The sequence below is a fragment of the Nyctibius grandis genome, chromosome 6 (assembly GCF_013368605.1).
Source record: "Nyctibius grandis isolate bNycGra1 chromosome 6, bNycGra1.pri, whole genome shotgun sequence".
Lineage (NCBI taxonomy): Eukaryota > Metazoa > Chordata > Aves > Nyctibiiformes > Nyctibiidae > Nyctibius > Nyctibius grandis.
Window position 1 is genome coordinate 73,722,912 of NC_090663.1, and position 16,460 is coordinate 73,739,371.

The 16,460-nt window shown below is 39.4% G+C and overlaps 1 protein-coding gene across 2 annotated transcripts; it reads right to left on the reverse strand.

Moving 5' to 3' along the window:
- Window positions 1–4,346: 4,346 nt before the first annotated feature.
- On the reverse strand, window positions 4,347–16,327 carry ELMOD2 (ELMO domain containing 2). 2 transcript variants are annotated; one of them, XM_068404022.1, is made up of 9 exons: window positions 16,271–16,327; window positions 15,883–16,030; window positions 15,053–15,081; window positions 13,589–13,683; window positions 12,371–12,500; window positions 11,297–11,430; window positions 10,615–10,683; window positions 9,229–9,362; window positions 4,347–8,822 (listed from the first exon to the last, which is right to left on the reverse strand). In XM_068404022.1, the coding sequence occupies exons 2-9, from the start codon at window positions 16,025–16,027 to the stop codon at window positions 8,665–8,667; spliced, it is 894 nt and encodes a 297-aa protein (XP_068260123.1). In that variant the 5' UTR covers window positions 16,028–16,030; window positions 16,271–16,327; the 3' UTR covers window positions 4,347–8,664. The 2 variants fall into 2 exon arrangements, with proteins under 2 accessions (XP_068260123.1, XP_068260124.1); XM_068404023.1 differs by lacking the exon at window positions 16,271–16,327 and having other exon boundaries at window positions 11,312–11,430; window positions 15,883–16,222.
- Between the last annotated feature and the right edge of the window lie 133 nt (window positions 16,328–16,460).

The following is a 16,460-nucleotide window of genomic DNA, read 5'->3' on the forward strand; positions in this document are numbered from 1 at the left end:
TTATCTTAAAAGGGCTTGACATCTTTGCTCCACACCCCACCCACAGAGCTGGGGGTGCAACGTATCATGAAAATTATTTTGCTGTTACAACTCCTGTAACAAGAAGAGGCATCCACAAGTGGATCTCTGGTGTAATAGGAGCCATTTTGCAAGGCAGCTTCTTTTTGTTGTGCTCCAGTAGCCTTCTTTACCTTTCTGATCACATCAACAAAGCTCCTAAGTGGAAGCCAGGTCATCTTTAAGAGTGGCTTTGCTACAGGTAGCAGCCAGGTGAGCTGATTTTCTCCAGATCTGTTTGGGTGAGGGCTGCTCTCCTAATTAGGGCCACACCAAATGGCCAGCTGGCAGTTGCCTATTTGATGACAAGATCTGCTGTGACCTGTTCTTTAGTTGCTAGGTGGGAGTTGATGAGAGGAGAGCTACAGAAGAGTTCTACTGAGCAGCATACAGTGATGAGAAACCTTCAAGAAACTGTGAGTGAATATTTTTAAACGCTTATCTATGTGTGTAGGTGTGCTACGCAAGCAAGTCGTTATGGCTTTAGAAGTGCTTATGTCTTGTGCTTTGTATGCTTTAAGACAGCATCTCTTTAATCTGTGAACTGTAGAGTTTAGTTAGGGCTGTTAGTCTCACAGCCAGGGAAAAAAAGGATCTTTTTCCTCTTTAGAGCTGAAATTTGTGACTGGACACTGATGTGCTGCTTTTCTAGCTTGGTAGGAGCCTGGTGGCAACAGGGTGCTGCCTGCCTGCCAAGAGACAGACAGCAGATAATGGAGGAGTGGGAGCTTATTTTATAGAGCTTTCTCTATCTTAAAAAAAATAGCTATAAAGAAACATTCTTCTCAAGTTTTGTTTCAACTTACTCAGATGCTGATAGCATATGAAAGTTCAGTGGTACTTACTGCCTTTATTGTAGCATCTTACAGCTCCTGAATTCTAGGCGTTGGAGCCGAGGGTTGTGTTTGAGATCTGTAAAGGTTTGTGTTAGACGAGTTTTGGGTAGGCAGAAAGCTCATTATGTGATGTATTAAACTTACTGAAAATTTGACATCAAAACTGTTGTAAAGAGAAAAGCACCTTTAGGGTTTCTTATACAGTGAGATGCCGGAGCGTCTGTTATAATAGTTGTATGTCAGGTGTTGTGTCATAAATTAAGGTAGCAGAGGCTGGTGTGGTATATATGGTGTGGTATATATGGTGTGGTATATATGGTGTGGTATATATGGTGTGGTATATATGGTGTGGTATATATGGTGTGGTATATATGGTGTGGTATATATGGTGTGGTATATATGGTGTGGTATATATGGTGTGGTATATATGGTGTGGTATATATGGTGTGGTATATATGGTGTGGTATATATGGTGTGGTATATATGGTGTGGTATATATGGGGAGTGCGGGAGAGAAAGGGAATAGGCTTGAAACAGTTGTTAAAGCAAAGAGATGGTGCTTTTGCTTGGAAAGCTGTGTGGCCAGGTCTGGCTCCTCAGCTGGGTACTCTCCACACTTCCAGATCCCTTCTGTCACAGGGTCTTTGTTACTAATCTTTAATCTTGCAGCATTTTGAAACTGTGGTAACTGGGTCTCTTGACAGTAGTTGCAATACAGAAACCAAAAAGAAGCTGTTGGGTAGAGTTTGAATTCCATCGGGATACTCAGAGCAACAAAACAAAGCTGGTGCAAAGCTGGTGCATAAGGCTACAGCCTGCCTGCATGGAAAAGCAACGGGTCTGAGAAGGCACCTGCGGCTGTACCAGTGTATTGCAGGCAGGGAGCATGGCTCTCCAAGCCTCCACCAGTTTGGGTTGTGGGCACTTTGATGAGTTCCAGTGCTGGTACTCTCCAAACTTCTGGCATCCCTGTGAGGGACTTAACCATAATCTCTTGTCTGTTCCAGTTCTTGATAACTCAGTAATAATGAGGTATGCTGGAGCTAGAAGGTGCCTTTTATCAGAAATTAAATACTAACTGTAGAAAATACCTGATGCTGTTGTATCCATTTTTGTAGGAAAAATGGACTAGTTGGGCTTAGACTAAAACATCTGTAGAAAAATGAGAAAATACTGAGGAATAGCGTGCGGGTTGGTAGGTTAGCTCAGCCTATGGTGGAGCATGCCTTAGCGTCCTGGCCTTTTGCTTAGCTAGAGCACGAGGTTCCAGCACCCAGGGCCTTCCTTCGAACCCTGGCATCAACACCTGGTGCTGTGGGAGAAAGCTGGTCTGTGACTAGAGCTCAGCAGTTTATATACACACCAAAGCGTAGCGTTATAGTGAGAAGGGAAGTGAAGCAGTCGTGTCTATTACTGAGCCTTATCCTCTGGTTGAAAGAAAACATTTCTTTTATGCTATTTCTAGTTCTTCCCACTAGAGTTATGTACTTCAAGCAGCAGTTGTGCCTTTTAATGCTCATTTAAAATGCTGATTTATTCAATAATGAAAATATAAATTAGCCCGACAGCAAATAAGTAGAACAAAACTGTGGCAGTGAACACTACGTTGGAATATGGCTAATGATAGAAATGTGTATCGGCAGCATCACTGTGTAGGAGTGTTTCAGAGCTGGGAATACAAGGGGTGAAATACAGTAGTCTTAATTGCAGTGCAAGATGCTCTTAATAAATGGTGGCAGATAATGTCTCAAAGTATGTCACAGCAGAAGATAATTTAACTCTGGTTCTTCTTTTTTCTGCGGTACATGGTATCTCAGTTTAAACTTCCTGAATAGCTGCTTCCTCATCCCATTTTCTAAAATAACTGGTATTTGTATAACTGACCAACTTGACATTTGGGCTTTGGAGGAGTGGGATGTTTCTGTAGTGCAGGGCCTGTCCTATGCTTCTGAAGAAATAAGAATTGCTACAGGTGAGATCTTGTAGATCTCATGTAGAGGTGCTTTGGTACGTTAATAGAAGTGATTGGTCTCCAAGATTCAGGAGTAGAAACAAAGGCTACTTGAGAAATACAATTGGAACTGAAAAACCAAGTAGATTATTGAATGTAGCTTGTATGGAGATGAAGGCATAGAGGAAGACGAGAGGTCAAAATATTTTTTTGGTTAAAAAAAAAAAAAAAGACAACATGAAAACAGATCAGGGTTTCTCTCTCTTTCTCCAGAAAAGTTCTTCAGGGTTCTTCTCCAACTCTGTTTTGTTCCTGGAGTTTTACTCTCCTGAACAAAAACGCCTGTGCTTTTGAGTTAACTCTTGGAGTTAACTTCCAGGTCCTTCAAACAAAATCCTTGCTGTGTTTCTTTTGGGTTTGGTTGGTTTTTTAAGGCTTAAAACAGAGCTTCTTTTAAAGTGAGGATTTCAAGAGCAACTGAAATAAAGCAGCAATACATCTCTACCACTTGCAGCAGAGTATGGCAGTCTACTTGTGTAATATTCTCTTACATACCATAAAAAAAATTCTGGTCCATCACTGAAGAGAGCAGTGTAGTGCTCTAGCTAAAGAAACTCAGCCCAACTACTCTCTGCCTCCTTCTAACCCCATATGCTTTTTGTATATGCTATGTATCAAGGAGGTGAGGTCTACTTGCTGTGGTGTGGACCAAAAGGATTTGAGTAAAAGGGGTGCTGCCACCTTTCAGGTCAGGTGTGGAACAAAGCGAGACGATGGCTGGGGAAGCCCCTCAGGTAGCAAGGCAGGAAGCCTCTCCCTCACCTCGTGCTAACGCTGTTGGTCTGTGCGATACACCGTAGCTGTGACTTTGGTTAGGAGTAACAGGTTGATGAAGGGCTGGGGAGTGAGGGAGAGTTAAAGGCCGTTATACACACAAACTCATAATGTGTGTTGGACTTTCCCATTGTGCACTTTCCTGCTACAACATGTAAGATTTCAAGTGGACTTGCACGTAAGCATGTTTTTCTATGGTATTGGACTGATCTTGAGAGTTAAAAACGAACACTTTTTGTAGGGATCTCACAGATTTAAGTCTTATTCCTTTCTTCTGGTGTTTGATTTGAGGTACATATCTTGGAGAATGGTTTAAAAGTAGAAAATGTATGTGAGCCAGCTAGCCTTTGTTCCAGCTGCTGTGGTGTTTTCCAGTTCAGGTTCCATACACACAGGTGTTCTGCTGCTGCTTCCCATTTCAGCAGTTTCTGCTATAGCATTATTTCCTCATAAGGCCTTTCCTAGGTGCAAATGCAAGCCCAGTACAAGAACCACAAAGGCCTCTAAACAAGTTCTCGGAGCTGGAGGGAAAAAAAAAAAAAAAAAGAAGATGGGATAAAGCTTTCTCTCATATCACAGTGCACGTGCTGGGCTAACTGGAAATTGTTATGTTTTCTAGCAGGTCATAACACACTAATGTTGACAATATTTTGGAATAACTCCTCCTTTATTTGCAACCATTGTAAACATCTCTTTCTATTACACAGACATCACAGCTTACATTATTGCTTTTATACCGTGGTAAACAGAAATTCCTATTAGTATGCAGCTATCTAAGCACAGTGTGGTAAGAAGAAACTGCCCACAAGCTGTCTTGGGCTGGTTTGTTTTGCCCCTAGAGAAAGACAGTACCTAGACTGGCACAAGAAACATCAGTCCAAAGATGGATCACCAATGTACTACAGCAACACAAAACAAGTATGACAGAAAGAAACAGGTTACATCTTTACCACACATCCACTAGCAGTATTTTCAAGAATACTGACTGCTAAATACAAACTTTTTCATCACGATAATACTGAAAACAAGGCTAACCAATATTTTTTTGTAAAATGTTATTTAAACTAGGAGGGAAAATCTGGAAAATGAGTGCTTGGGGCTTCATGTGTGTGTTTAATTTTTTGTTTGCGTTTTTTGTTTTGTTTTTCAAAGAGTGAAAAGCCAGAACTGTTTATCTGAGGTGCTTAAATTGGTCCCTTTTCCTATTGTCCTTCAGGACAAAATGCCCGATTCTTTGCACTGCTGTTGTCAGATAACAACAGAAGCACAATCAGTTTAAAAACATTCTCAGTTTTGTTCTTCTTAAGTAGTGCTGTCTTCGAATAGCTTTCCAGTCAAGTTGGTTACTTATGAAGCAATGTGTTTCCTTACTGAAAGACTAGATTTTACTTTTGCTTGTGGTAAACTTCTACTTATCTTCAGGTTAATTTGTTCATGGAGTGGCACCATGTTTCAAGCATGCACTAAACAACACAAGTGGAGGTAGTTTCTTAAACAGTTGCTACAGGAACAACAACAAATTTAGAGAACCACCTTGTCTTCAGTTTTAGATTTTTTTTTCTAAAATTACTATTGTATATAAGCTTTCACATAGTGAATGCTTTGAAGAGGCAGCAAGTCAGATAACTAACAGTACCTGCAAATTCTAGTAAGATAACACATGCTTTAAAACATGACAGTTAATAAATAACAAGAGAATTTAACAAAGTTTTAAGACTCTTAGAATAAACCATGAACAACAAATGCTGATGTTAAACAAATTGGTTATATCAACTTGCAGAAAGGTGGCCTACCTCCATTTCGGATCTTCCATAACCTTCGGATTGTCGCCCTACAACAGTTAGTATAAAAACCACTGACTAGTAAAACATTGTTCTTCCCTTCCCTAAACACAATCGTACCTTTCTCCACGTATTTTCTAGCTACCACCATAATACAATTAGCCTACCACTGGTGCAAAAAGGGACACCAAGTACTAGTCTAGATATAGTGAGTGAGTCCTAGGCAGAAGGACTGGGCTACTTGATTGTACAAAACTACATGCAAATTCTAACTGTTTACGGGGAAGGTGTATTGGAGCCTAACATAAACATTCACCTTAATTACTACATGCAAACTAATGCATTCCCATATATCTCACTCATCTGATGATGGTTGGGTTTACTTTTTCCCCTTGTATCCTGCCACAGTTTAGTCCCAGCTCATACTTTGATTTAAAAAAAAAAAAGCTAATGAAGATGCATCTCACATGGGGCTCAATCTACATTGTACACTAAAATGTCTTAGGTGTGTGATAGGAAATCTGAAACTTGATGGTTGGGCTTTGAAAGCCTCAGCAGTAGTTAAATGTCCGTCTCCTAGTGAACAAGGAGCTGAGTGAAAGTTTCAAGCATTGAAAGAGCAGGGTGTAGATTATTTTTGTGACTGTTGCCAAAAAAAAATAAAATAAAATAAAGGTTGCAGACTCTAGTACCTGGGAGTGTTTTAGAGAGATGGCTTAAGCAATTTTGTTACTTGCTAGCAAGCAGTAAATGAAAATAAAGAATGGGATCTCCTTTCCTGCTGCTGCTAAACACATTGGGGTCACTTCTGAAATTCAAAAAGTCAGTCTTGTGTTGCTTGCAAAGGAGATCTACAAGCAATAGCAAAAATTATTGAGGAAGAAAGACAAACATGGTAGGAGCTGGGGCTAGAAAGTAACAGACAACGAACTAACCACTCGGCCGCTGGGAAAGAGTCCACTTTTCACTTCCTTCCTCAGATTTTAGGAATGTCCCATATCTACAAGGGTCAGAGAAACAGAGCTCCACCGCAGGACCTGAATCCCAGAACACTCTCCACAGGATTTCAGCTTTTTCAGTGGTGAGAATTACAGGACCCAAGTACCTGGGAGTAGCAAAAGAACTAGGCTTCCTCCGGTCAGTTTGGTATCTAATCTAGTTAGTTTAGCTGTTCAGTTTACAAGCCACAGCATAACCATAAATAATCTCCCTACAAGCATCTTCACATAACTTTTTTTTTTTTAAAGTAGAATAGAATCACAGAATCAGCCAGGTTGGAAGAGACCTCTGGGATCATCGAGTCCAACCGTTGCCCTGACACCACCACGTCAACTAGACACATGCTAGAATAGCATCAACCCAACACAAATGAGATGAACCCTTCACTACCCTGCATGTTAAACTTAAGAATTGTTTAACTCTCATCTATACCTAAGGTATCAGAAAACAGAACTGCATTACTTCCTACATAGATACTGTCTACCCTGATCAGGAGCTTTCCCAGAAACAGGAGATCACCAACATTTAAGGGATCAAGAGCAACTGGGTGGATGCAGTGTAAGAAGTCACTAGTTACACAATACAGACTCAGAGAATTACTGAGGTGGGAAGGCACCTCTGGAGAGCACCTAGTCCAACCCCCTGCCCAGAGTAGGGTCACCTAAAGCAGGCTGCTTAGGACCATGTCCAGTTGGGTTTTGATTCTCTCCAAGGAGATGTAGTGTTACATATTATAATAATAATACATTTAATACTTATGTAGTGTAACATCACTCATTACAAAAAGGGGTTTGTCAGTTTTTTTCTTCTTGTGTTCAGTATTTGTATTCTTCAGGAATCTCTTAATGATTAGTCATTGACTAGAAGTTAACTAATTTACCTGAGATGATTTGGAAAAAAAAAAAAAAAAAAGGCATAAAAGCTTTTATTAGCATACACATTTTGTGCCACTGTGTGCTATTTAGGTATATACTGAAAGAGTCTTTCCCAAATCACTTGAGCTTCTAAGGCTATGATCTGGTTACAGGATCAAAATAAAACACTGATTGAATAAAGCAGAAGGCACTTATTAAATAGGTTTTAGAACATGAAGTGATGGTCATACCAAATCGGTATCAAGTTGCTTTAAGCAATAATTAGTCACAATATAGATATGAAGATCTATTGACTAGATTGTCGGAGGATGCTAAGATTAAGGAACCTGTCGCAGCTGCATCCCTTCCATGGAAAATACATCTTTGTTAAGAGACTTGTACTCAGATGTGAATTTATTTTCACAAAATAGGGACTGCAGCTGCAATAAAGGTTTTTAATGAGTGAACTTTTTATAAAAGGGCTAAACTAACTCTTGTACTTCCCACTGAGAATACCCCATTAGCTGCTAAAAGAACAGGCTGGCAACAAAGTCAAGCAGCGTGAGCAGCTGAAGTCAGGTTAGAAAGAATTGAAAATTTTTACGGTAGGAATATTTTTATAAGGAGTAGCTTTAGTGTGAGGATCTGATCCTCACACTGATGATGTGTGGGTTTTTTTGTTTGTTTGCAAACTAAGCTTTTTCCAAGCACAGGAATTTGCTGGTGCAAATCCATAGATAACAAAACTTCCTTAGCCAGAAGTAATTTCTAGTAAGTACATCAGTATGTTGATGGATTAAGCCTCTTCTCCAAAATCATAAGTGACAAATACATCCCCTTCAAGGACCTTTTCATTACAGGGGAATTTAACATTGATGAGTGAACAATCGACTGTGTACAGAACAAGAATGCAAAAAGTCTAAAACCAGAGTAATTTCAACTAAAAGATGGTTTTTAAAAGACAATTAACAGCCAAACCTATTCATGGAAAACATGATGCAGCATAAATACCTGCTTCATGTTCCTGTACCAAGAAGTATAAAAGAAATTGTGAAAGCAACTGATCCAGAGGCTCTTGAGATTTGTGGGTTGTTTTTGTGTTGGTTTTTGTTGTGGGTTTGTTTTTTTTTTTTAAAAAAAAAAAAGCTGTCCTTTGGAGAATAGCATATAAAGACCTGTAAACAGAGGCTGATTGTCCAAGCTTTCTAACTGAATTTTGATTTTTTTTTTTTTTAAGTGTAAAAAAAAAAAAAAAAGTTCTGTTGTTAAACAGTTCTTGGTGAAACACGCAAAACTGGCATCCAAATGCGTAATTCCATTTTTGATGCAGAACCTCACAGACTGCAGAGCAGTTAAGGTTTCTTTGTATTTTGTAAGGTTAACATTGCATCACAATCCAGTAGAAGTCCCTTGATTTTTTCATGGAATTTCTCTCTGTACTGGTTGAAGTGCATAATGCTTTCTGGTTCTTCTTCAAACCAGAACTTGTCAAACTCATAAACCAGATAACCTGTGAAGAAAATAAAATACAGATCTGCAAAAATGACCTCCACAATTTTCTGCCTTGATCTAGCTAGACCTAGAATGATCCTTTAGACTCTACTCAAGCCCTTAAAATAGGGAGTGTCCCATCCTGGCCAACAGCAAACTTTTGGACACTGTAATAATGAATAAAAACAATAAATCTGCAAATACTGAGTTTTCAGACTGCAGTCTCTAATATACAGAAAGCTACCCAAATTTATGCCTTAAATGTACATTTCTGTAGCACATTTAAGTATCAGGTGCATTTCCAATACCTGATGCAGAAGATAAACAGCTTGCTCTGTGGAAACATACTCCAAAAAAACCTAAACTCTACATTCGTTGTAGGCCTCCTCCTGGTAGTCTGTACTAAAGAAGCTACAGATACTTACAGTAAAACTGGTGGAAGTCCTTCATCTGTGGCAATCCAGAGACCACATTGTACAGATGAGACTTTAAAGCACCATTCTTAAGTAGGCTGTATGCCATTTCTGTCAGATTGATTCCAACTATTGCATAAGAATATCTGCAACACCAATCACAGGTCATGTTTTACCTTATGGATTGAAGGACTTAAAAGCTTCCTTGAAACAGTCTGCATTAGGATAACTCTAAGAGGCAATTTTTCCTACGACAGCGTGTTGACAAGCTGATTCCAGCCTACAAGCCACCCCTTCCGTTCCCTGGTGCATCCAACCATGTAAAAGTTATTTAAAAATGCTGGTTTCCTACACTATAGTATGGCAAATGCCTCCTTTAGGCAATAATGAGATGGTACGGCTAATCAACATTGATCTCAGTTTGCTCATTTCACAGAATCACAGAATGTTAGGGATTGGAAGGGACCTCGAAAGATCATCTAATCATTAAATCTGCTGGAATATGAAAAAAATTGGGCATCAAAAACGTTATCACAGTATAAATGGAATGGCCATCTCAACCCGTTCTTCAAGCTGAAAAAATCTGTTTTTCTGTTGCGTGACACAGAAAGTACCACAACAGAAATTCATAAAGGACTGTTAAAACAAGTGTTTCTGGGGAAAAAAAAAAAAAGATTAATTTTCATCAATGAGATGGGTATTTAATTGATCTAAATGTGTCGGATATCCTATTCATGTCTTAGTTGCACAAAGCAATATTATTTACAGTTGAAGTCATGAAAGCCTCCCATTCTTCATAGGTGATTGAGTTAACTGTGGACTAGATGGATCAGATGATACAGCTTTACCAGCTTTGCTCTGTATCTGCCTGGTTTTAGAGTATATTTCCCTGTAAAATAAGCTAAATGTTTTAATAAGCAAAGTTTTCAAAAATTAAGTTAAAAGTTGAACAACAACAAAGCATCTATTTGTATATACTTATTACAGAACAGAAACCTAGAAAAAAAAAAGGGACCTTAAGAGAGAACCTATACCATCCCATCACAGGATCAGTAAGGCGGCAAAAAATAAGTATTCATTTCTAAATCTAATCTAACCCTATTACAAATAAAGCTAACTATGATGTTAAAGGTGTTCGCTGTGTTAACCAAAGCCAATTTTTTACAACATTTTTGTCCCAACAAGCCTATTCTGAAAAAAACAAGCTGCACATAGTCCCCAGCCTGAAATGGATTTCTGTGTTTGGTTTCTCATGCCTTTCTACTTTGGCCCTTTTTTCATCCTTTAATGGTAAAAACCACAAATATTTTCCTCCTTATTTTCAGGACACATACTTGGCAGTCTTCTCACATAAGCTCTTACAGAGAACAAGCCAGAAAAAGTCATATAGTGACTTACCCCAGCTTTGGGTGATTTGAATGAGAAAGGATCTGACGAGCTTCATCGGTGTAATGCTTACTAAAATACCTGTCAGAGTAAAACAGGATCTTCCATTACTTTTTTAAGTTCATATAAAAAAATATTAATGTGTTCAATATCAAAATGTGTAGCTTTAAACTAAAGCTGAATACTACTCTGCACTGAAAAATAGCACAAAATGAAAACCGAGAAAAAAGGTAGCAAATTAAATTATATTCAGCATGAACTAATACAGTAAAAAAAAAAAACCTTTTGATCTGAACATCAAATATGAAGTTCACCCAAGTCCACATGCTAGCTTAGCAAGTTATGCAAACCTGATTATTTTTCATTACAGTAATTAACTGGAGAATTTTAAAAGCTTTAGACAAGTTACTTTCTAAGTTATAACCTATCGGATCTATCATATGACAACAAAAAATAAGGTGTCTTGGGCAACTTTCTGCTCCTCCCCTCACTTGTTGGCCTCCACCCAACCACACATTTACAGATGTGCAGCCACTAGAAATGTTTACTTTAGAAAATACTGTTTTTCACTGTACAGAAGCCACCATTTATATTTGCTTCTATTCAGTCTTTATTAGAAATGGCACTACCTAGAGAAAATGCACAGATACTGACAATTACTTACAACAGAAATGAAATACGTCTTTTCACTTACACCAGGTTCACTAACCCCAGCAGGCCCATTCCTCTGAAGTCTGTTTTGGGATCATCACCTTGGAAGCCAATGTCACACCACTGCTTGGTGATTCTGGCTGTCAGATTCTCATGAGGCATCAGCAAATTCCAAAGCTGCACAAATATGCTTCCATGTTATGCACAGCTGCTAAAGTATTCCAAGTCACACAATTCAAAACACTTGCTGCTGTGCATTAGAAACCATTCTCCACAGAACAGGGATCAATGCGCGTGCTGTTCTTTCTGTTAGTGGCAATCTGGAGTTATACTACAATGGCTTATTTCAGCAATTATGAAAATGATTACATTTAACATGAAATGCGATAATTTCCCTTCACAGACAAAGCCACTGTATCAATACTAAAGAAACAAAGGCTTCTTTCACTTCAGAAATTAATTTAAGCATCACTTTCTGACAGGACAGCTATAAAAGGAAACACAAGTTTTCAATGAATGCTTACTTAGCACATCAATGTTGGACTTGCAGAGCACACTGGGATAATTACGAAATACTAAGAAAATGACATGCTAATATATTTGCACAGTAGAAGCTATTTAAAAAAGCCTCAAGCAGCATTATATTAGTTGCTTGCTATTATTTATTGTTATCTAAAATACATGACTGATAGTTTTTATCTTTCAGCATTAAACATTTTTGACATTGACTAGGATGCAGTAGCAAGAAAACACTAGTGTCTTTTTTTATTTAGTAATTATTGGTTTACAAAGTTAGACATGTGCACAAATCTTTTTAGTTAGATCCTTCAGTGACCCCTTACAAAACTATTTTGCTACTTATGTGGTGGTGTTATGTCTGATTTCACACAAAACAATCTCAGTGCAAGTAACTCTAGTTTACTAATTTGTTTTGCTTTGATGTTGTATTTTAATGTGTCACTTCTATAATGGCTTAGCAGTTCAAAAGTAGAAAAAAAAAAAAGCTTTAAATAGGCCAGCTGGTAAGAATACTACCAATAAATCAAGTTCATTCAAGCTGTTGGACTTGGAGGGGAAGGAAACAAACAAACAGCTTTTGTATTTAAAAGATTTTCACCTCAATTAACTGTTCCTCATGTTCTTCATTATCCGAATCATACGGGACCTTCCTCAGATTTTCCACATTCAAGTAAAGTTTTTTATAACCTGATATCTGCAGTAAGGATATATGCAGATTTGTCTTAAACCTGAAATAATAACAAAACACCACAGAAGCTATTAAGAGGTGCAGTTAGCCATAAATTCTTGCTTGAACTACCAGATAAGACCTTTCTTACGTTAATGCAATGTAAACACTAGAATTGGGAAGTGCTTTATGTTTACCTTTCAAACTACAGCATGTTGCTTAAGTATACTGTTGTCTCTTTTCCCAAGTAACAAGTGATAGGACAAGAGGAAACGGCCTCAAGTTGTGCCAGGGGAGGTTTAGATTGGATATCAGGAAAAATTTCTTCACTGAAGGGGTTGTCAAACAGTGGAACAGGCTGCCCAGGGAAGTGGTGGAGTCACCATCCCTGGAGGTGTTTAAAAGACGTGTAGATGTGGTGCTGAGGGACATGGTTTAGTGGTGGGCTTGGCAGTGTTAGGTTAACAGTTAAACTTGATCTTAAAGGTCTTTTCCAACCTAAATGATTCTATGATTCTATTTCTACTTAAAAAAAAACTCTAGTCGATTCCTGTGATGCACAGTCAGGCCCTATTCACTGAAATTATGGAAGAAAAAAATAACTTGGCTAAAATCTGTGATGACCCAAGAGAAGTCCATATATCATCCTGACCCCTGTACCTTCACCTACCTCCAACTTTTTCTAAGTTCTAAAGTAAAACTTTGTCAGAAATACTTGTAGCTTCAAAGAAGCATTTTGTTAAACTTTAAAATTTTGGCTATTCACAATTTTTCCTCTCAATCGCTCGTAATTACTTATGCAGATGAATGCAAACATTAATCAGCCATCACTATACTCTCTCAAGTATATCTAAGCAATTACATAGTTCACGTAATCAACCTCTGCGATAATTATATTACTTGGAAATAGAGAGTAACAGAAGGGACCTGCAAGACAGAGATGCAGTTATCCCAAATCCACGTCAGTTAAAACTTTGCAACTTATTTTCTAGAATGGAAGAGGACATAACCATACCTTCTTTTCTAATTTCCTTCTAAAGATCTGTGCTGAATGGCCTAAATATTCTATCAGATTAAGTAACTGCAAGAACGTGCAAAGAAGCCAGAATTAGCTGCCATGAAGAACTTATGTTCAGGTTCCAAACGTACCCTGTATCCTTCTGTTCAATTTTCTTTTCTTTCATTATATCTCTGACGCACTTCTCCACTTCAGCTTCCTCAACGCGTACAGCATTTCTTAAAACCTAGGAAGTTAACACAGCAAAAGACCTCATGAGGAATGCAGAAATCTCTCATCTACTTCATTCTTATTTCTCAGCCTATGTATACCTGCGATGTATATATTTTTTCCTATAAATGAACAGTCAATTTATTGCAAATGTTTACAATAAATGGGCTCAAATTGCATATAAAAGATCTGCAATAATTACATAAAAGCATAATTTGAAACTTTGTTGCACTGTAAACAACAATGTTTACACTGGAGTCCCACAAAGAATAAATAAAAAGCTCAGGAGCTGCTTAGTCTAGGTTCTCGTTTGCTTTCAAATGCTGAATGGAAACATGTTCTTCCTAATCCAACTGAAACAAAGGCAGCTGTTGAGGAGCAAAAGTGATAAGACTTCAGGAAGGAAATAATGCTACAAAATTAGGAGACAGCGAATTATTGAAGTTGAGGTTTCAATGCTGGGGTGAAACAAAAGAACTTAATGCAAGATACTGCTACTCTGCAGTCTTCTAGGTTAAAGGGCAAATACTAGTAATGATAATTATATGCTGCCCACCCAAAATCACAACAATTTAACTTTGTCTTCTGCACTGTTGATGGTCACAATGCATTCTTTAATACAACTCATGCTAACACCAAAGCAGCTTTATTTCAGTAAAGCAAGAAGTTAACTCTTTTAAAACTGAACATTAATATATTTGATATAATCATTTAATCAAGAGATGCTAAAAGACCCACCCATACTGTGCTCTACTGCAACAAAGATGCTTGTGGCAGTTACTAATTCTCTCTCAACATCATGTTTCAGTGATCAGCTAGAAAAAGGGAGAATGCGGTCACCTCACTATCTAAAAGGGAAAAGTTTTGTTCAAGATACACAGATGTGAGGGTTTAAAGTGTTAGCTTATGTCTAACTGCTACAGAGCAACTGGAATGAGCTTGTCAGTTAAATGTCTACCTGCAAACTTGCGTTATTTTTTTTCCAACAATTCAAGACTATTGTATATACTGCATTTAATTGCTTTATCTGTATCATTTACCTACATCACGCTTCTGGTTTCTACAAAAACAGCTAGAGAGATTGTCACGACAGGGAGAACTGACCCTCTCCAAGAACGCAAGCTCTGTGTAATGACTTGTCTGACTTGCTGCTAAAGAGCAGGTAATCCTTCAGAGAGATAGAAACAAACATAGGAAGGGATGTGGGAGTATTTTTGGGAAACCTTGACTAACCCTAGTATGCAGAACCCAAAATGCTGTTCTCTCTTCTCTGCCTTTTATTCCTCTGTTTTCCTCTACCCTCAAAAAGTAAATACACATGTTCTTTTCTGGGATCTGTCTCAGAAAGGAGGTTTTATTACAGTTTAATCTCTAGTATCTTTTACCTTATTCTTTGATGATTCCAGTGAATGTTCTGCAATATAAAAAAAAAAAGTCACAGTTAAATTGAACTGAATTGTTCTAAATAATTGGTAATAGGTGTTCTTGTGGCATGTAAGTATTATAAAATTTTTAGCCCTTTTTTACATGTAATTAATAAAAAATTACTCAATTTTAAAATCAACAGGTATCAGGTAACTGAAAGTCTTACTTTACATTGATTATTTTTTATAATCCTTGAGTACAATGCTGAAAACAGACTTGGATTTTTTAAAATTGATCAATTACATGTACAAAAACAAATTTGAAAAGGTGTCAAGACAAAAATGTCTCATTATTCTTCCATTCTTATAAATGTTTTTGTGTTTATTACTGAAGAATAAGGAAGCAAAGTATTGTTAAAATGGCAAATACTATAAGTAGTTTCTTAAATTAGTATTTTAGCTCAAAACTCTGCATCGGGCAGAACTGTGCATTTAATCACTCTTCCTCCCTCCTCCCCAAAAATGCCTTCATGTCTGTTCTGTGTGGTTTTTTAATAACAGGAAGGTAAAACCAACCATGAAGTGACGGGAAGACTCGGGGCAGGGGGGATATATAAGATTTTTAATTCATTTTTTGAAGCTAATTGGAACTACCCCAGCAAGCAGGCAAGGAAACTAGATCCGGCACTTTGATTTACAATTCTCATACAACAGCCAGGAAGGGGACGGTAAAAACACGACCCAGGGGCTGCACGCTGCACTCGGGACAGGTCCCGGTTTCCAACCACTGCTTCTCACGGCGCTCCCAAAGCTCTCCCCACCCCGCCCCCCGGTTCAGCACCCTCCGTTACCGATGCTCAGCGTCCGCTGCGCGCCCGCCTTCGCGCCCTCGCAGACCCGCTGCAGCTCGCACTTCCCCGTCAGCAGCCTCCAGACCCACTTCAGCCAGAACCGCAGGTAGCTGCTGTACAGGAAACCCCAGAACCGCACCAACATCTTCTGCGGGAGGAAAGCCCCGCCTCAGCAGCGGGGTCGGGGCGGCGGCCCCCCTGCGTGACCAGCCTCCCCGCCCCGGTACCGCCGCCCGAAAACACCCTCCTCTGAGGGGCAGTTCCCCCCGCCCCAGGCCGGGTTCCCCTCAGCCCCGCGCCGCCCTCCGAGCCGTCAGCGGTCAGCGCTGTGCTGCAGCCGGTACGCCCGCCCGGCCGCCCGCTCCCCCTCAAGCCGCCCCGCGCCCACCGTGGCGGCGACCTAGCGGCGCCGGGCCGCCCGCCGCATCCTCCCGCCGGAAGCCGCCTCCCGACCTGGAAGTGATCGGGAGGGGACGGGACGGAAGTGCCGGTCGGGAGGGCCCTTTCCCCGTCCCGGTGGCCGTTACCGGCCGTGCCGTGCCCTTCTCGGAGGGCCGTAACGGCGCGGGGCCGCCGGC